Genomic DNA, 20,945 nt, shown 5'->3' with positions numbered 1-20,945 from the left:
GACTTGAAATGTGTATCTGGTTGACTTACCTCAAACTAATTGAGGTGAATACTGAATTCAGTTAACAAAATTTCAGAAACAAAACCCGTATGTTAAAGTCTTATGTTTGCAAATTAAAACTAAGCAAACTATGCTGAATGGATGAGTTTACCAAAATGATAGATGTGTAAAATTTATTTAAACAAAAGAGTTGGATACCTAACTGAATGGATTTGTTTCTGGTTCTGATATCAGTCGTGGCACAAGAACTAGTCATCTTCCTTGCATAGATTTTTTTTTTGTTGTTGTTGTTGTTGTTTTTCAGTTAGAAAGCATTTATGTACTACTTTTAATGCTATTAACAGGTTGGGATTTTTTTTGAAGTAACTTTAAATAGAATAAAATTAAATGGGGAAAATGTATTTTCTTTGCACCTGCAGGAAGTGTTTCTGTATCTGTTAGATATTGAGTTGTTGTATTTGCAGACTTCAGAAGTAACAGCATCCCCCTGTACTCTGATCCTTAAACAGTCCCAACTCTGTTTCTGTAACTTCATATATGAAGTAAAATATTATTCTAGTAAATATAGGTCTTTAAATCTGAAGTAATGAATTTATAGGTTTATTAGATGATATCCTGTAGATCTAGAAGACCGGGAGGTAGTGAAATTGCTGATAGACATGTTCTGTTCTGTATAGCATACAAGTATTCTGCAACTTTATTGTGTGAGATAAGGGTACTGCAGCATTGAAATAAGACTTGTCAAGATGAGCTTAGATACATATTTAGAAATGGTTTGGTAATACAACCTAAGAGAAGCATCAACCTGCTAAGTAACGAGAAAAATAGAAATAGAGGAAAGATGGAGTTCTCTAATGCAGCTGAGCTAAGACTTGAGTTTGAGAAATGTTTGGGAGGGTATTTAGTTAGCATATTTAAGATCACCTTTCCCTTTTCTGTTTCTTGCAGGTTATACAGAGAATATTTTATACAGTAAATAGGTCCTGGTCTGGGAAAATAACATGTAACGAGCTCAGGAAAAGCAACTTTTTGCAGGTACATAATATCTAAAATTTTGCAAGACAGGTGTTTCTACAAGTTTAAAAACTGCATTAACTAAATGTTGAAGGGAGTAACATAAGTAGCACTTCCTTTTCCAAAAACTGGTTAAGGCTCAATTGCATTAATTCTCATACGCTAGAATATGTTTAAATGTCATCTTTTGTCTAGAGCTGTATCAATGCATACGTCATTAGCAGAAGTCTGGCTGATGTCCTCATTCTTCTATGGATAAATTAGTTTCCTACCTTGTGTATTCAGTCTTTGCTGTCATACTGCATGGTGTGCACTGTCTCTGAAGTTAGAAGTCGTTCCACTGAAATAGCATAGATATTAACTTCATTATGAGAATTCAGATCATTCAACAAATGTCTTACAAATTCTTTAATGTGTTCTATTTATCCTTCTGATAATAGAATGTGGCATTATTGGAAGAGGAAGCTGATATTAACCAGCTGACAGAGTACTTCTCATATGAACATTTTTATGTTATCTATTGCAAATTTTGGGAGCTGGATACAGACCATGACCTCTATATTGATCGGAAGGATTTAGCTCGACATAATGATCATGGTATGACAAATAAAGCACCTTTGTTTACATGTATTAAATGACCTGCAAACTTTCAACTGAGGAAGTGGTTAACTTCCAAGGCCAGCGTCTGTGAGTCTGTTGGTATAGCTGATCCTGCTGACTAGTGAAATAAAGCAGGATAAGTCGTTTGTGACACTGCTGTGTGTCTATCTATACCAAATTTGAGGAAAACTCTGAATTTGAATTCTGATCTGGCAAAGAAGTAGAGGAGGAAATAAATTTGTAGGAGTGTAGGCTTGATCTAAAAAAAAAAAAGTCATTTAAGTCTTGGTGTATTATAAATGGCTCCATTTGGCAGTTTTGGTTTGTTATCTTGGAAACAATCAATTTTGCTTATATTATTCAAGTAGCTTGGCTCTTATGGCAAGGTAAGGAAAGAGTAGAAAAAGGCAAACATACATTCAGGTACTCTGCTTGTTTTAAAGTTTTGCTAACTCAGCTGAAGTACGTTTTGTTTTAATACTATTTAGCAGCTTTACATTTTCTGTGTTCACAATATCCAATGACTGTGATTCTGTAGTCTTGCACACTTGTGCCTATTTTAAATATTCTTGTAGCTTGTATGGAACTGTTGAGGGTTTTTTTGGATGCTTTGTGTCCATTGTCATCTTAAAAACATTCCATTCAGGACTGGAAAGCTTACTTCATATTCCATAATCATTTTGTGCTTATCCCACATAGGGGATAAAAGGAATAAAACACAGTTCTCACTGATTGCTTCTAAAAACTTGCCCACTGAAGTCTGAGTATGCTTTAGGACACTGAGGAAGGAAAGCTTCTTTCATTTGAGAGATTGCTCTGCTGAGTTAGTACACTATAGAAAGGAAGCAGGACTGCTGCCATGCCACTTGCAATATAGTTTTGCATCCTTTAAACCATGGAATATTGGTTCAAGCTTAACAGCAGCTGCTGCTTAATGAAAACTAGATTAAATAAGAGCATAAAATGATATGATAACCAAACTTTAGTCTTAAACTTCTATTTTTTTTGCATGTCAGAAGGAGATAATATGGTTTCATAAATCCCTTCCTTTCATACTGTCACTGGTCTAAAATTGGGCTAGATCAAACACTTAATGTAGTAAGAAAAATATTAAAGTATGTAGCTGTTGAGAAGGTTGAACAGCTTCAGTGTTTCAAAAGTAGGTAAGAAGCAGCAGCACATATTTCTGGAAAAAAAGTTACTATCCTGCAGTTCTGGGGATAAATATTAAGCAGGGACCAGTGTCCTTACTAGAATAATATAGTGATAGCATCACCATAACTACATAAAACAGATGAACTGTTCTAATGGTTAACCATCTGCTTTAATTATCAGTTTTTCTACAATGCTGAAAAATATTTCAGAGCTAGAATAATGAGAAGTAATTCTTCTGTGAGAATAGTATCATGTGCTGCTTTGGGTACCATCCACAAATTGCTCAGGATAAATTGAATATCCTTTGCAGAGCTAGTGCTCAGTTAAGACATGTCTTTAAAATCCCTGAAATAGTTTCAAAATTAGAAGCATGGATCAGAACCATGCCAGAAATAGACCCATGTCAGAATCAGTTAGGTATGCTCATTATGTATTAACGTGCCAATTCTGTTTTGGCTCTTTGCCAAAACCAAGGTCACATAAACTGTAATGGCACTTGAAAACATGATTTACTTGTCAAAGAACTGGTAAAAGCTATTTTACTAGTCAGCCAATTTCATTACTTTTATTATGCAGCGAGCCTGAATTCAAGGCTGGTTGGTTCTAGCTTTGTTTTGGAGACTTTAAGTGATCTTCTCCAAGAGAACTCAAAGGGATTAATGAGTGCTACACTTGATCTTTCTCACAGATGTGTATATATAAGAGGTTTCCAATAAACTCTTCAACTAGACAATACAAAGCAAACATAACTTGTATATAATTGACACTATTTTAAACCTTTATTCACAGCGATATCAAATAGGATGATAGAGAGGATCTTCTCAGGAGCAGTAACAAGGTATTTATTCTATATGCTGAACTAAATCAAAATCAGTATTTGTATATTTGCTTGTTAAATTCAATATGACATTCCCAGGGAAATGCCTTCCCCTTGAAATGCAACAGTGAATTTCAAGAGTACTGGAGTACTCCTGGAACCTTTGGCCCAGTCCAAATTCTTTACTCTTCTTTCTTTACCTGAATGAACACTCACCATAGGATATTGTATGGTTTGGCAGGGATGGGAATGAGGAAGGAAAGAAATTTTGGCATTGCTATTTTTCTATCCCTCAAACCTGTAAAATGTTCAAAAGAAATTGGGCATTTTGGTACTACTTGTGAAATCAGCGCTTGTTGCATCAACAAACTTACACAAATGCCTCCAGTGGAGTTAATTCACATTTTTGACAGTCATTTTTCATTGTTCCACTTGGATTGACTTACTCTCTTGTAGTTATGGCATTTAACTCATTTTTGAAACATTTTGCTAGCACAATTTCTGCAGTTAGAAAGTGACTGATAACCAGAAATGACATAACAAAAGCTGAAATGAGTAAAATGACGCTTGGCAGGCATGTGTCTAGAGCTTACTCCTTTATGCAAGTTTTTTGGGTGAGACAAAACATATATCATATTTTTCTAGACGTCTTGAGGATAAAAGAGCAAAAAGGGGGATTTAGGAATGAAATGTAATGTATCTAGGAGCTGCCTACCTGACTTTTAGTAAAAAGCTGGACCATGTGTCTTCAGAAAGTATTTGGATGCTGTGTTCTGTGGTGCAAGAGTAGAAACAGACAGCTATGTTCTTGCCACAAACGCTTACTTCCTAAATGTTTTTATTTCATTTTTATCTTCATATTTCCATTCCACCACTTTTAGTGAGTGGAGTTCTGTACAGCTTTAAGTTCTCATCACTTTACCTGAATAGAAATTCTAAAAAGCATTTGTGCTTGTATATCATATTTTTTTGAAAATTAATTGAGATATCTTTTCTGTTAACAATTAAGCCACCAGTATAGCTGCTCAGGAGGGAAAGCTCTAAGTCCTTCTGGACGAAGTGCTGCCTTCCTCTTCCAGCTGCTACCTTCCTCTTTAAATACCTATTGCAGTAGAAACAACCGAGCACACAAGCTTCTTATCCGGAATGATCAAAGTAGTCTGTGACAGGTCACCTTAGGAACACTGCATATTTTAGGAGATAAATAAGCTGTTAATAGCACCAAGGAAGATAATCCTTAATTTTGGTTAGTAAAAGCTAGGTCTTTTAAAATAAACTTTGTCTTTTCCCTCATTTGCCTTCAAGAGGTAGGAAAGCACAAAAAGATGGAAAAATTAGCTATGCTGATTTTGTCTGGTTTCTGATATCTGAAGAGGACAAGAAGACACCAACTAGGTAAGAACAAGTTTATGTGTTAACAGAAATAAAGACTGATTTTAATTGGTTTTCCAGTCTTTAAATAAGAATCACTGATGCTCAGCTGGAACTGTAATAGAAGAAGCTAAATGATAAAAACATGAGTGGAAAACTGGCCCAGTTTGTTGCATCCTTCTTATTTATCAGTGTCTCCTGTTGTTGCTGCTCTAAAAGTCTATTTTAATGATTTTAAAGAGGCAAATTGGCCTATTTACAGACAGGGTCATAGATAAAGGAAATTGCAGTTGTTTCATGATGCCAGTGACTTTGGGAAGCTATACAGCTAGCATTAACTGTAGGATATTGATAAGAAACCTGTTGAGAGATGTGTCACTGGCTTGTTCAATATGAAAAAAAGAACTTGGGTTTTGATGCAAAACTTTTTTCTTTTTTTTATTGGCATGCTAGAGTTGTGGTGTAAAGCCACATGTTTTAGTCATTTCTGCCCTCACCCACTGACAACTAACAAGTTTGTTTTCAAATGCAGTAATGTACGGCATGTCGAATACCAGAAACTCTTACCACAGTAGATGTTGTTTAAGGCCTTCCTATAGCGTTGTGGAATGTAGTCTTAAGTCTAGTTTTGCATCTGTAAGTAGTGTAGCTTTTAAAAGAAGCAATATAAATTCTTAAAATTCTGTATTAAGTTTGTGTAAACAGTTCTTTGCTATTAATTACTGAATTTCAGCATTGAATACTGGTTTCGCTGCATGGATCTTGATGGGGATGGTGCCTTGTCTATGTATGAATTGGAGTATTTTTATGAAGAACAGTGCCAAAAATTAGATAACATGGCCATAGAACCTTTGCCATTTGAAGATTGTTTGTGCCAGATGCTGGATCTCGTGAAGCCACAATATGAAGGTAATAAAATCCTTTCCCATCTCTAACTTCTGTTCCTCTGGATTAGGAGTTAGTGCACCCTAAGGAGCACTCAGTTGGTCATACAAAGAATATGGCTTTAGGTTGTCTTTTCCTTAAAGTTTGTTAGAGCTTATTAATCAAATGGCCTTTCAACGGCCGGCAGGCATTCATTTTCATACTGAAATGTAATATGCTGCTTTAAAAGTCTTTGTAGGCTTTTATTTTGGGCTTGTAGCCATGTTTAGTCTTAAATGAAATCTTGTCACTATCTGGCTGAGGTGGTGCTCTCAAGAAATGCTCTTGACTGTTCTGTTCACTTGCTTCTTACCTGTTCCAGCACTCATGTAACTGAGGTTTCTTCAGAGGGAACAGTGTTGGTCTCTGTAGATCAATAATGACTTATTTTAGATTAGGAGCCTGAGCTGCCTTGAGGAAATCCACATCAATGGGCTTAAAAATAAATGAATTCTGAACTGTTCTTAGTTTTTGGCTATTTTCTATGTTCATTTGAAACTTCATAGACCTACATTCTACCCTCCTGCATATGACGTATATGATCTTTAGCTGGTGAAAATTCAGTTTACATTTTACATCTGAAAAAAAACTTATGAAGTGAGCGTGATGCTCCCTTCATATTTGCTTTTCTGTGCTGCTCAATACTAAAAATATTTTTGCGTGCCTTGGTAAACATATTACTGTGGTGTTGAAGAGTGATATCTTGCATGTTCACGGCCTCTACCTCTGTGCTGTTTCTGATATTTGTCTCACAAGTTGATAAAATTGTTGTACTGGTGATGGATTAGTCTTCAGGGCTTTGTTGAACTCAACACAACCGAGGTCAACCTGTATTTAAACATAACATCTCAACACTTGACCACAGTTAGCACTAATAGCCCCGATTATGGCTATACGCTTTAACGTGAATTCGGAGTGTAAAAGGACATGGCATATACAGTCTGGTTGTTATTACTGTACAGACTCTGCATTGCAATAACTTACCTGTTTGCTTTTGAATTGTTTGATAGGAGTAGCAACCACTATCACCTATACTAATGTTTGCTATTTTTTATGGTAAAAGAAAGCTGTTGACCATCTTATTTAATGCTTTTGTTTAGCAAATGTAACGTGCTAGTATTTCACATTTAGACACTTCTAGGTGAAGCACTGAGTTTTTCCTACTTGAATTTCAAATGTCACTTTAGTTTGGTGTTGAAGAGGTTGGTTCTGTTTACTGTCTATACAATTATGGTCAGAGAATCAATTAATAATGGTTTGCTTATTGCCTACCTTTCTAGTATTAAGAATATGTAAATTACAAGAAACTTAATTTTATTTTAAAGACAGTTGTCTTTGACCTGGGATTTTTTTGCATGCTCAGGGAATTGAAACAGCTCAAAACTAGAACTTAAAGCTTCATATTCTTATTTAAACCGAGTTAAAATGGATTTGCTAGGTGAAAACACATTTCTAAAGGCAGATAAAATTTTAAGTGAAAAAGCAGTAATAAGTATGTTTCGGCTGGAAGCTCAATCCTAGATATCAGTGGAATGAAGTCTTAGACTGACATTGTATAATGTATGGGGTGTGGGTTGCATTTAAAATGAAGTGAAGCAAACTCTGAGGAGCACGTTTATGTTATGCCTACAATAACCTCCCAAACTTAGGGGTTCCTTTCCAGTCTTGTAAATGATGTTTCTGAAAGGCAGACATTTTCAATAATGTTTCTGTTCTGCATTTCAAATGAAACAAGACTGATGTATCTGTTCTGTATCGTGAAGATGATAAAAGGAGGCTGTGAGACACAACCAAGATGAGTTATTTAGGGGAAAAAAATGAAAGCCAATTGTGAAGGGTTGATGGGATTTTTTTATAAAAATTGAGTGACATTTAAAAGGTGGATTAAGAAAATAATCTTCTGTTTTCCTAATACAAAAACTAGCAGCATAAAATGACATCTCACTGGGTAGATTTGAAACAAAAGAAGATACTTTCATACAGTTATGGTTAAACTGTGATACAGTTTGCTACAGGATGCTCTGTGTACCAAAAAGCAAATTCTTTAATTTGTGGACACCTGAATTAATTATCTCAATTTCATTCTTTTTTTGTTAGTCTTTGAGAGACAATGGTAGGCATCAACATGAGTGTTAAGTGTCTAAGCTCCCATTGCAATAAAAGGTAACTGAAGAGCAAATCAACCAACCAAATATAGGTGTCTAACTTAAATTGGGAGCTTATATAACTAGGATTCAAATCAGTTGCTTGGTTGTGGAGAGTTACTGCCACTTGAGATGGCCCAGTACATCAGACACCTGTGTGGCTCTGACAGATATGACACAGGTGCCATGGGAGACTTGTGTTTGTCGCCATCTGAAGTGCCTTAATGTGTTCTGCCTGGCTTATAGCTGATGCTCCAGCAGGACACAAGTGTGGCAACCACTTCCAAATGGGATTCAGATTTTGCTTCCCTCTGTCCTTCAGTTACACTTTGTTAGAGGCTGGGACAGTACACTGAGGAAATACTGATCTAAGTTTGGCATTTACTGAACTCTTTCATAAGGCCTGCAGTTAGCCCCTCTTTGATAACAGAAGACTGACCATATTTAAGGTGAATCAATAGAGGAGTTCCTAGAGGAGTTTTAAGGATAGCCGTCTGTCTTTCCTCGTATGTCGGGTATTTTTCAGTCTTTCTGCAGAAGCTTAATACTCAACTTTGAAATAAGGTAACATTTCTGAGCAAGCTGACACATACTTCTAACACTTAACAGACACATTGATTTGAGTCTTTAAAGTATCACTTTATAAAAAAACAACAAACAAAAGAGCTCTGAGTGTTTAGCTTTCCTCTCAAGCAGTAAATATTGATCAGGCTACACAAATGTGGCAAAGTAGTCTCTATGAAAAATTCATTTGTATGAAGCATAGTCACACACTGTCATCCCGTCATACATTTTTCTATTCAAGTCAGGGAAGAGAAAGGGCCACTGCCAGAGGACATTCCTACCTGCTACCCAAGCACTTCTTGGGAAGCAATAGCTAGCTCACTGGAGAATTCGGTCTCTTGAGGAGGCTTAGAAGTTTTGTCCACTTTGAATGACACTTCCCTCAGTGTATATTCCATCTGTTGACTTCTCTCCCATTGCACTGAACACCAGTGACAAATGTTCTTGAGCATAATGGTGACTTAGCTTTTGAATAACGTTCCTCCTCTTTGGAGAAAGGATAACTTCAGCTCTAAATGTCTTATCTCGTAATCTTCTTTACAGGAAAAATTACTCTGCATGATTTAAAGCGATGTAAGTTGACAAATGTGTTTTTTGATACTTTTTTCAACATTGAGAAGTACCTTGACCATGAACAGAAGGATCAGTTTTCTATGTTGCGGGTGAGTATGAAACTTTAAAATTCTTTTTAGCTATGTGTTTAACAATTAATATGTTGTTGTATAACTTGCAATGTGATTGTTTAGGATGGTGAAGGTGAAAGCCAAGAGATCTCTGACTGGGAGAAGTATGCTGCTGAGGAGTATGATATCTTGGTAGCAGAAGAGGCAGCAAGTGACCAGTGGAATGACGGGTAAGAATGTAGCAGGAGGGTTGGTATGAATCCATTCTACTAATGTAGAGCCTCCACATCTGAATCCATTCTACTAATGTAGAGCCTCACCATTGCTATCATCCTTGATGCTATTTTTGTAGAACGCTGCTGTTTGTTGTGTTTAGATGTGTGCTTTGTGAGGGAGACAGAACCTTCCTTGTATCTCAAATTAAATATTCCTTGACAGTTTGCGATCACATCCGTTTTGTCAAAGAAAGGGTCCTACTTCAAATTTTGGGAGGAAATAAGATTTAAAAAAGCTTCAACTCTAAACAAAACACAACATTAATTTTTGTAGCTCAATGTTAAATGAATGAAGAGCTTCATTAAAAGCTTTTTGGAGGAAAAAATTCTCACTTCTGAACTCAATTACATCAGCTTAGAAGTATTTTCTCACAGTGCTCCAAGAGTAAATAAAACAATACATCTTGCTGTTTCAAAATCACTCCTTTACTCTTGCTATGTAGCTTCCAGAGTCTCTTGGAGACTGAATTTGCCATTCATTGTTTTTGTTTCTTGAAAAGATAAGGAAAACAAATACAAATTTAACTTGTTTTAGGCCTGAAGTTGATGGAGCCATCTAAAGAAAACACGTTTTCCTGCATTTCCTTTCCATTTTAAAATGGCTGTGACTCTTGCCAAGTGTTTAGAGAATGACTAGCTTGATAGTTAAGAGACTGCTTTAAAAACTGAGATAGCAAAATCCTCTTAACACATTAATTTCAAGAAACTTCATAAAAGACCGCTTATGAGGGAAGAAAGAGAGGAGGGAGAGAATTGTTATCATTACCCAGCCTCTTCAGCATTAAGGGAGATCATACTCATAACTCTTCATGGAATCCTCCCCTAGAATTGATTAATATTACAGAATTAATAAGCAAAAAAAATAACTGAAGCTTTGTTACTCTGCAATACTAAACGTTCAGTGTTTTTATCGTCTTTAATCCCTTAAGGTCATAGGCTAAGTTTGGGGAAGGTATAGAATAGATGTGGACATTTTTGACATTTGTTTGAGACACTGTAATGCTGAGTATAATAGCTTAAATTTGATGGATCGGAGAAAAGAACAACTGCTATGGTCTGGCTGTGAAATGTTATTTATTTATAACTCGGCTGACAAAACTAGTGGGATTCTTATAAACCAGCAAGGAATTCAGATTTTTGGCCCACTGTTTTAGAATACCCTTCTAAAATCAACATGTATAAACCCTCAGGAGTCAAAATTTTAAGAAGTTCCTGGGAAACTTAGGCTGTTCCTGAGGATCAGACCGGCCCCTACGGTGTCTGCCGTCATCTCAGTGTCTGTCAGAGGGGCCCTCTTAATATAACACAGGAAATCAGCAGGTCAGCCTGAGAGCCCAGGCTTGAGACAGAAATGAGTCTCATTTAGGAGCCTTGAGGTACTGTTGAATCTGAACATCTTAAATCTTAACTAGAACCACTTTCTCAAATGTTTTGTGCCTTTGTTGTTTTAGCCTTGTTTTTTTTCTTCTGCTCGTCTGTTTATTTCTATCATAGTAGTGTGTATTTACCTTCCTGTTCTAAAAGTCTGCTGCTGTTCTGACTTTCTAGAATTTGAGTGATAACCCCATTTTACCCATTTTTCAGATACAAAATTGTGAAATGTGGATGGGTTTTGACTAAATTTGTCTCACTTACCTGAGAGTTGATAGTTAAATGCAGATTTCCTGGATTCCATTAAGATCCTATTCTGTCTTACAGCTCTTAAAGCCTCTTTTAGCTTTTCTGTGGAATACCCTGAGAAACTAGTTCTTCTGTCAGTTGAGATATACTGAGGGTTGAGGTATAGTTTATGGTCTGTCAAAGCTAATCCCGTAGCTAGATTGTCAGGGAAGGATTTCAGCTGGTCCTCTAGCATTCTGTGGTGAGACCCCATGCAGGTCTATGTCCTGAAACTCATTGGAGGCAAAATATCCTTTTGACATTAGTAGTAAGGGACCTGCATGTCAGGCAGTGGGGTTACTCTGTGCCGCTGATTAATTGTTTGAGATTGCTGGGCGGTTGCATGCAAGTGTAATTTTGTAGAGTTCTAAGATAATGTTTAGGCACAACTTCACTCAGAAGTACAAGCGGGATATAAAGAAAGAGCCTCAAGGTGCTTTTATTCTGGTTCAGTTATGAGCTCATTGACTGCTGCTGTTTCTCTGAGCTGGAGCATCTCCGATTGCTGTTTAGACTAAATTGTTTTATTTTTGCGTTTCCCACTCCCAGCCCTCCTCCCCCCAAGATGTCTGCTCTTGGTGAAGATAAAAGCTGCAAAATTTGCAGCCAGTGTTCTTGGGGTCAGATCACTTCTGTTCTTTTCCACCAAAAATGTATGCCAGGTGTACCTGAAACCATGGTTCTATGGCTTTACACAGAAAGTGGACAAAATAGAAACTAAAATACAAAATGCTTCTCAAGTTAAACTTTCATATTATATTGAAAAATTTACCTTACATTTTCACTCATCAGTAAACTTCTAACATGTCTCAGACATTTAGTTTTTCAGGTACTTCCATGAAGTTTGTTCTCTCATGGTATAGGCACAATCATCTTTATATGTCCATGCAATTACAGCTTAATTAATACAAAAATTATTGTGGAACTTAAGGTATGTAAAGCAGAATCCTAATAACTCTAAAACATGAAAAAATGCACCTTCATTGTGTAAATACACTCCTTAAGGAAAACCAGTGTGTTATTGTAAGAATAATGTAGTGGAGTATGCTGGGATATGGAGGAGAGAAGATGTGTGATGCTAAAATGTCCGGTTTCTCATTTCTTTTGAGCCTGGTGCTTCTAAACTCAAGTGACTCTTTGGTCGTAGGTTGCCTTTTCTTCTGGCTTTAGCAGATTTGTCACAGATACTGCAGAAAAAAACCCTGACAATTAAAATAAAAACCAGTGCATTCTATGGAAACACAGCCCCCAAAATCATGTGTTTTATTTAATTATTTTCTGTTTCCCTAGTTGTGTTTGATGCATAGGCCATAGCTTAACTGTTGGCCCTCCACACAGATGAATAAAAACTTTTATCCAAGTGTTCCTGAACTTTTGCTGCTTTGCTTCCTTGGAGTACAGATTGTAATGCTCACTGTCTCCATTAACTACCTGTTCATAATTTGTCAAAGTATTTCAAGTGTCATACACAACCATATGTAAGATGTATTTGGATTGACTAAATAGAAACAAGTATTATACTTCATCTTACCGATTTCTGCCGACCCTTGTGTCAGAAGCCTGTAAAGACTGTTGCATTTAAAGTGCTGAATTGAGATTTATTTTTTTTAATAAAAAGCAAAGTTAGGATATCTTCTAAATTCTTTATCAAGTAAGCAACTGAATCTAAGCTCATTCTTTGCCTAGTTTTGTTAAGTAGATGGAAATGATTGTGTGCTGAGATGATATTTGGTAGCACTTGGGCAGATGTGCATGAACCTGAGTCAGCCTAGCCCAGGAAATGGTCAGTTCTTTAATCTGACATCATAAATGTAAATCTCTACAGAGATTTAACTGTTTTAAATGGCTATTGATTGCAGATTGATCCCACCTAAACAGTGCTGAAGCAGATCTTTTTTTAAGTATCAGCCTTCACTGACTTCAGTTAGTTAAATGTTACATTTCATTATCCATCTGTTCATTTTCATCATCAGCAGCAGGTTATCAGTAATTTCTCATTAAACAATTGGTTTCTGCTTTCCAGCATCTGTTTTAAGTACAGCTGGTTGCTATCATTTCCTTGTGCTTATGTGCATTTTAATAACACTTCCAGTATTCTTTCTCGTTTGTTGTATCTGCTACAGGTGTAGTTTGTTCTACCTAATACAGCATCACTTTGGCTTTCTTGAAAAGAACTGGAAGGGTCTCTGTCAAGCACTGAAGTCTTGCATGTGACCATTTCTAACTTAGGAGTAGTCCACTAGAGCAGTACGTGCTTTGATTCCTTTCAGTAAAGCTGCGTATCTCACTACTAACATCCCACATGATGGGAGAGTAAGCTAGCTTAAATTTAAGTAATTGCGACAGAAACCTAGTGCTGCTTCTGGTTATGGGTTTCTTTACTGTAAATATAAAATATTGGAAATTTATGTTCTTCCTGCAGGTGCCTTGTTAGCGTTCTAACATTTGGGCGCTTCCCAACATGGCAAGACTCTCTACATTTTCTTTTTTTGCCCACTCCTAGGTATGAAGCAGAGCTGAATCCTGTAGACCATCAGAAAGCCAATGTCCTAAAGTATCAAATGGAAAAAAGACCATTTTTTGAAATGCCTTCCCATCTGGCTGACGTAGACTTGGATGAATATGACTATGAAGAGGACTTTGAGTAGCGGTGACTTCTGGTCAACACTTGCAGAAGAGAAGGGACAGTCTGCAGCAGGTCTGCTACGCACCTATACGTTTCAGTGGGTTTTGTTTCCAGAAAGTCAGCTTAGTTTTGTGCTAAAATATTTAATCACTACACTACCTTTTAAATAAAAGAAGCGCATTTGTATGGAATGATGAAACTTTTTGTATTTATTCAATAGTCTATAGTTTGTAAAATAGATTAAAATATTTATTTACAGATGTTGCATAATTCCTTTTTGGAAGAATAACAATATTTGACTTTAGAGAAAAGTAATCTACTGTTTTTAAGAGAACTGTATAATTCTTTCTAAATTGATGCGTGGTGCACTGACCATCTCCATCCCATACGTGAACAGGTGTTCCTGTCCTGCTATGGGAGGTAAGGAGACAATTTATACCTGGCCCATGATGCTTATATGCTCATAGACAGCCCTGGGGGGTTTATGCCTTGGCAAGGAAGAGACCTGACTGTGAGCGCATGATTCGGCTCTCATTTACAAGTAGTTTCATTTGACAAGCTGAGCATATTAGTGCACAAGGAAAAGCGAACGCCTGAGACAAGTTGCTTCTCTTCTCTGTGTAGTCCTTGTTTGCCCCAACTTTAATTTTGCTTGCCCTTTTAAACTTCAGCCTTTTCATCGATGTTCATTCTACAGAGATTATTTAATAATGAAGTCTGGTTTAGTGTTCATACTTGATCCAAAATGAGTGTGTTAATTCATGTAGAAGGAACCAATTTTTTTAAATCCTCTGTATAAATGTTACTTGATCAGTGATGTGCACTAATTTGTTGTGGGCATTCAGTGCTTTTGTGTGCGTCCCCCGCTTCAGTTGTTTGCTATTGACACATTCCATGGATTCATCAGTGTCACAGCAGCTTGAAATTGTTGCCTCACTCTTACTGTTAAACAGATTTTGTTGGGGAAAAAAAAAATATGTACAAAAAGATGTAAGTTATTTTTTGTTTGCAGTGTAGATCTGTTAAAATGTTTTAAAATCATGTTTGTATTTTCAAATAAAGATTTTCATACATGTAACTTAACAGTTCTAATTACTATGTTATGTATTGCATACAATTAACTTATTACTATTAAAGAACCATTTAAGATAGGATGGGTTACACACATATTCAGTCTGGTTGGGTGATTACACCAAGCTGCATATTCAAAGCAATTGAGCTCGAGCAGGTTTTTCCTCATCCAAAAGACAGTGTTGCTGAACAGCTGGAAGTGGCAGAGAGAACTCTGTCCTACTCAACTCATCCATCATCTGATACAGAGACTCTCAAAACTCTCCATCTTAAGTAATGAAACTCATTGCTAACATCTGTTAGTGAACCTTACCAAGGAAAACTCGAGTCATTTTAATACCATTCAAATGACTTTTAAAAGTAAAATCAGGGTTGATTATTCCAATTTTAATGGGCACTCATCAATGTCAAATTTCTCTACCATTGGTCAGGTACCTTTCACTACTTGCCCACAGTTTGGGGGTTTTCAAGAGTAAAGATGCACAGTGGATTTAGGTTATGCTCTGTTCCCTAGGTGCTGTGGTAGAGGATGGCCAACTGGCTTTCTAGAAGATGATCCTGACTTCTATTGCTGCTCAAGGGGTGGTGACTTTTTTCCCTACCTGAAATCATTCAGCTGAAACCCCCCCTCTGAAAAAGGGGGTTTGTAAAGGGGCAGTTTCAGCCAAGGGCTTTCTCATCACACAGTGACATTTCTCCATCGGTGTAGGGTAGACCTCTTCTGCAGAGCCTGTAGCTGTTGTTGCCACTTTGCATTTAATGAGGTGCTTGTTAAATCCTGCTCCCTATTATACTTTTGATAACCAAGTCCCTTTTTTCTCCCCTAAAGGATTCATTTAGCTCTACTAGAGCAAACTATGGTGGTGTTGTGGAAGTGACTTTTGTAGCAACACCTGAACTGTAAGGATTACTGTACCTTCCCCCCAGAAAGGCCATTCCCAGCCCTAGTCCTTTGTTACAAGAATTAAAGCGTGTGGTCCAGTTGTGTTCTGCCTACCTGGTAAGTGTTTAGGCCTAGAGCCACAAATGTAGATGGATGAGGGAAACACCACTGTCACCATTGAGGTATGGGGAGGGGAGTCACAGGGGAACTGAGAACAAGCTGACCTAGGTGAGAAGCAGCAGTTACCTGGTGGAGTGCTACCTCTCCCCTTCGGTTAGCCTACTGCATACTTCGCTATGCAAAATGAAACAAAATGGTTTCACTATTGCTTTCATGGCTTTCACTTCCATGTTCACTTCTGACTTCATTTAATAACAGGGCAAACTAGGCAGCCAGCAGCACCAACTTTCTCCAGCAGCTCTTCTTTCTCCAGCCTTAGTGTGGGAATATCACTTGCACTTTCAGTACTAATGGATAGCAGTGGTTATGTACTTTATTTTACACAGTTACGATCCAAAATATATACACATATATAAAATAAAACTGATGATTGATAGGATTAATGCAGTGTACAATTCAATGGAGTAGTGACAAAGGGTCATTGAAAGCAGCCAGCACTCTCCTGCCTCTGAAACATGTTTGGGTGAAGAGGATTTGCAAATTCTTAATGGAAAACCTGCTGTTGAAGGGCCATGTTTGCAGTCTATTTACATTGTCTTTTCAAGCTTTATATTTTCCAAGTAAACACCACATGATCAGTGTGTAGGAAGGATTTCTTCCAGAGGAAAATACTCAGTCAACTGGTCCACTGTTTCCTTCTTTGCTACTCAGAAGCCTTGATTCAAGTCTCCTGGAACCACGTCCTGATCACCACAGAGCGCTAAACACGTCTCTGTAAGCACTGGAATTTAGAAATACTTTCAGACAATTTGATCCAGGTTTTCCACTTTACAGACAGGAAAGGGCACTGCCAAGTCACCTGCCATCACCCAGCAGGTCACAGCGTTCACAGCTGGGCCAGGCTCCTTTCTCCCCAGAGTCAGGTATGAGGAAAAAAGTAGATATCCATTCTTCGTTACTGCAAATGGTGAAGAATACGTCCAGCAGAATAGTGCCCCTGCGCTGACTTGAGCAAGCTTGTCTCATGTAGTTTACAGAGTCTTTGACTCAACATTCGTCAATACCTTGATTCCAATCCTTAGGTTGGGAATTGTTCCGAGACAGCATCAAGGACGAGGATGCAGTTGAGTAATGATGTCCATAACTCCCACAACCTCAGAAGCACAACAGCCAAATCAGTGACACCACGAACAGCAATGTGGAGAAATCAGCCACAGTGCTAGTACCTAACTGGTTCTGGGTGGATGCCTACAGGCAGAGATTTGACTTGATCCATATCTCCTGCCGCCTTGGTTGATGCCATCACAACCCCATTTTCAGTTAAACAATTTGCAGAAAAAAATGGTAGCATGTTCTTCACTTCCCTTTATCCTCTCAGCCTCTTAACTATCCTATACCAGAAGAAAGCAAGATTAAGTCAGTCTCATACTATCAAGAAAACATCATATAAAAGCACATAAGGAATCAGAATAAAAGCGTAGCCTCTCACCATTTAGCAGCTTGGCCATAGCTGGCTTGTGGCAAGCACTCTGCTGAGCTTCCACAAAAGGAAAGAAGCATTTCTATATCACAAGGAGCCCAGAAAAGACACTATATGGAAAGGCCACATACTAGATGAGTAGTGCATTTTGTGTATGGCTTCAATCTTGGTCTACAGATATAAGTTCTTTTATTACCTATCTTCAACAGGAGCTGCTCCAAGCATATGGTGCAAACAAATAGTCTACATTTTAAAGGGCATTTTCCATGTCTGGAAGAAAAGGTAGAAGTCCCTTTTTCCTTCTAGTCCTCTTTAAAAAAAAAAACAAAAACCCACCACTCAAATATGGAAAGAAACCATTCGTTCAACTTTACAGGAAAAACTCATTTTAAAAGTCAAAAATGAGACAAGGTCTTCAAATGTGGCTCTTGGATCCCAGATAACCAGAGCCACTGGAAATGAAGTGCCTCAATCACTGCAAAAAAACTCTGCCGAACACTGGGTTTACATTGTATTAGAAGTTCAGAGAGCGGGGGCAAATACAGGAGAAAAACCTGAAGGAACCACTCAGCCCCTTGCAATGGCTGCCACAGCAAACCCTTAAAGGACGGAAGGGTTGTCATAGGCTGCAGCACAGGAAACCTTGTGGCCTCTTTATTATTTTTTTTCTGCGCTTTCAGTACAATCACTGCTGCAAGACCCCTGGTGTCCTTGCGCTCCACTGTCCCTAAGGGCTAGAAGTTCTTCCCTGCAGCAAATATCCATTCCAGGGCTGAGCTGAGACCCAGGCAGACAGCTGCAGTTTTGCCAAACTATTATCTGATCCCAAAGGCAATCGATGCCCACAAGACAACCCCCAGGCTACGCTGGCTGCCACTCCAAGCCCCCAGCGTTCGCATGCTTCCCTTCAAATCCCCACCTGGTTTGGGGACAATTTAATTTCCCCATCAGCCTTGACTGGAAAAGGACAGGAAACCAGGGACACTCCAGCAAGAGCCCTGGGCTGACCAGTGATCAGACACATTCTGAGTCTTTCGATCTAAAGCGCACAACGCAAACACCATTTTTGAAGCAGACATTCCCTGCGGGTCATGCAGCAGTGACATCTCTGCAATGTGTCAGTAACATGAAGCAACCACAGCAAATGGCTCTTAAGTAAAGAACTTCACAGTATGGGAAAAAAGGAAACTGGATCCTCCTTTTAACACACCCTAGCTTTTGTTCAATGTACCTAAGGATGCCTAGATCCTGCAATAAGAATCGCCTTAAAAATGCAGATCAAGCTGAAGGAGGAGACTACCGCTGCAGCTAAAAAGGGAAGAGGGGAGAACCCCTTTTCTCAGTCTGGAAGGGGCCACAAAAGAGCAGCCCCTTTGCTGCTAGATGGGTACACATGGGATCCTGAACTCACATTCACCCACCTCAACAACAGCTGTCCTCAGAGCTGGAAAACCCGAGCCGCAATTACCTGGTCTGCACCAACCACATCAACATCAACATCTTCAGTGACGTCTTCTGCTTGACCCTCTTCTGAGACATCTTCTGTCTTAATCTCATCTTTGCTGAAAAAAAAAAGAAAAAGCTAAGTCTTGAGAAACTTTATAACAGGTTGCACATTGCACAAGTCTGCTTAAGGCAGAGTAGTTCCCATATCAAGACCTGCTGCTGAGATATCCACGTAAGGTAGCCCAAAGTTTCTGGCCCAGTATTTCCCAGGTATGAAAGAGGTTATGCTCTGAGGAATTTCCAATAAAGCAGTTCAGAAATGAGAGTTCATTTAAAAAGGGGCTGGATCTGTAATCAACTACACGTCTAATAAATTTTTGTTGCATTTTACTTGTATTCACCAGGTCCATTCAACCAGTGTCCCAAAACCTGGAAAAGCATGCATCTTTCTGGGATTTGTGTTTCATCCTTTAACTTACCAATCTGGGAAATGGCACCTAACAACTCAATAAATGACATTTGTTAAAGAAAAATATCGCAACTGAGCACTCCAAGTGCTTCACAGAGCTCAAAAGTAGACTCCAGACTCCCTATTTCTACAATACCTCTCTTTACATCCAAGTTCTGTGGGGTTTTACTCAGGCGCGTGTGCATGCTGCACACAGACATGCTCCTCTCTAAAAGAAAGTCACCAGTTGCACAGTAGTTCATAGCAGATTTGCAGAGACAAGAGTCCTCTTTCATTTCCAGAGATGCAGAAAACACTCATCACAAGATGAGAGAAGAGAAGTGGGACAGGGAACCCTCCTCCTTCCTTTTCTTTTTCTCTGCACACTCGATGTTAGTTCAAGAAGGCACAGAAGCCCTGTGACAGCAGGGGACAATCAGACTAAAGCAGCAAATGCAGATATTGGATCGAGGAAACCAAAACTACAACCTGTCCTTGGAACAGAGCCCATAAGAAAGACAGGAAGGGCGCACTCCCTCTGCCCTTTGCCTATGAAGTCTCACAAAAAACAGAAGCAAAGGTGGAGAGAGAGACCCCAGCTGTCAATACCAGGACAAGTGAAGGAGCTTGTAAGACATAAAACTCTCACCAGTATCTTCTCCGCAGCCCTCCTGGACAAAGGAATGGCAAATGTTCCTGCAAGTGCACCTCTCGAGATTTTAGCCTCTTTCTGCTTTTCCCTGCTGCAGAGGCAAGCTGCGAAGCACGCTGCAGGTCCGGAGCTTTGCTTGCTGCTTCAGTCTGGCTGGTTTCAGGCAAAGACCCTGGAACAGACAATGAATAGACTTGTTCTCCAGCCTCACTCTCAAAGGCCTTGAGATGGACAGTTCCAACACATTCCCCACAGCAGTGAAGCAACGAGGGGCCAAGCTCAAAGGGAGATTTGGAGCAAAGCGTTCTTTAATTGAAGGAACCAGCTAAAAGCCACATAAAAGAAAATTAATTTACTTTGCCCACTGGTCATTTTTGCAATCTAGATTTATGATTGTGGTCCCGGTCCACAAGTGCTATCAGTACTGCTGAGTCTGTATAACCCTCAAGAAAGGAGGGCCTTTGGGACACAAAGGAACAAGGTTTCTGAAGGCAGGTCACTGAGAAAGGATGAGAAAGAAACTAAAGGACATTCTAGAAAAATTCCCTTTCCTCCACATACAACTGCACATGTCCATAGCACTTAGCATTATTACTGGCAATTGCTTTCATATTGGCTTTACTACATTTAACTAAGTCCTATCATATCCGAGCACTGAATACCTCATTACAGATTGGAAGTCCATGAGAGCTGCTAAAGCCTGGATCCAGCCCACCTATCTACAACTCTTTAAGCTAGCAGTATAATCCTACAGGCTCCCTAGCAATTCAACAGCAAGAAAGACCCCAGAAGATTATTTGGTCCAGATCACCTGGGCTGAAGATCTGAATCAACTTCTGGAAAAACCTCTCCTGTCTCAATTATCTACAGGGCCTAAAGCAACAACGTCCTTAACTCACCAACTGAAAGCAATGCACCAAGTCTCAATGGCACAAACAAATGCCAGAGCTCAGTACAGAGACGGATTCAAGATTACCTGAATTCAGCTCACTCAAAGTCTCCAGACCAACCTTACTGCTATTGAATGATGAAGAGACCTTTAACAACAACAAAGCCGAAGGTGAAAGCCACAG

At 38.6% G+C, this 20,945-nt stretch overlaps 2 protein-coding genes across 2 annotated transcripts in view; one reads left to right on the top strand and one right to left on the bottom strand.

Moving 5' to 3' along the window:
• PPP2R3B (protein phosphatase 2, regulatory subunit B'', beta) overlaps positions 1 to 14,725 on the top strand; it is a 51,513-nt gene extending 36,788 nt beyond the window's left edge. The window contains exons 6-13 of the mRNA XM_009882112.1: positions 949 to 1,035; positions 1,455 to 1,611; positions 3,559 to 3,607; positions 4,892 to 4,981; positions 5,691 to 5,866; positions 9,133 to 9,251; positions 9,336 to 9,442; positions 13,650 to 14,725. Coding sequence (XP_009880414.1) covers positions 949 to 1,035; positions 1,455 to 1,611; positions 3,559 to 3,607; positions 4,892 to 4,981; positions 5,691 to 5,866; positions 9,133 to 9,251; positions 9,336 to 9,442; positions 13,650 to 13,794 — 930 coding nt within the window. The 3' untranslated portion in view covers positions 13,795 to 14,725. The remainder of the gene's footprint in view (positions 1 to 948; positions 1,036 to 1,454; positions 1,612 to 3,558; positions 3,608 to 4,891; positions 4,982 to 5,690; positions 5,867 to 9,132; positions 9,252 to 9,335; positions 9,443 to 13,649) is intronic.
• Positions 14,726 to 18,233: 3,508 nt separating this feature from the next.
• Positions 18,234 to 20,945, bottom strand: part of LOC104283886 (cohesin subunit SA-2-like) — a 60,847-nt gene continuing 58,135 nt past the window's right edge. The window contains exons 30-32 of the mRNA XM_009882121.1: positions 19,870 to 20,044; positions 18,795 to 18,888; positions 18,234 to 18,365 (exon numbers count right to left, since the gene is read on the bottom strand). Coding sequence (XP_009880423.1) covers positions 18,234 to 18,365; positions 18,795 to 18,888; positions 19,870 to 20,044 — 401 coding nt within the window. The remainder of the gene's footprint in view (positions 18,366 to 18,794; positions 18,889 to 19,869; positions 20,045 to 20,945) is intronic.

The sequence above is a fragment of the Charadrius vociferus genome, unplaced genomic scaffold (genome assembly GCF_000708025.1).
Source record: "Charadrius vociferus isolate BGI_N301 unplaced genomic scaffold, ASM70802v2 scaffold273, whole genome shotgun sequence".
Lineage (NCBI taxonomy): Eukaryota > Metazoa > Chordata > Aves > Charadriiformes > Charadriidae > Charadrius > Charadrius vociferus.
The sequence above is the reverse complement of the archived record's forward strand: the minus strand, read 5'-3'. Positions and strand labels throughout refer to the sequence as shown.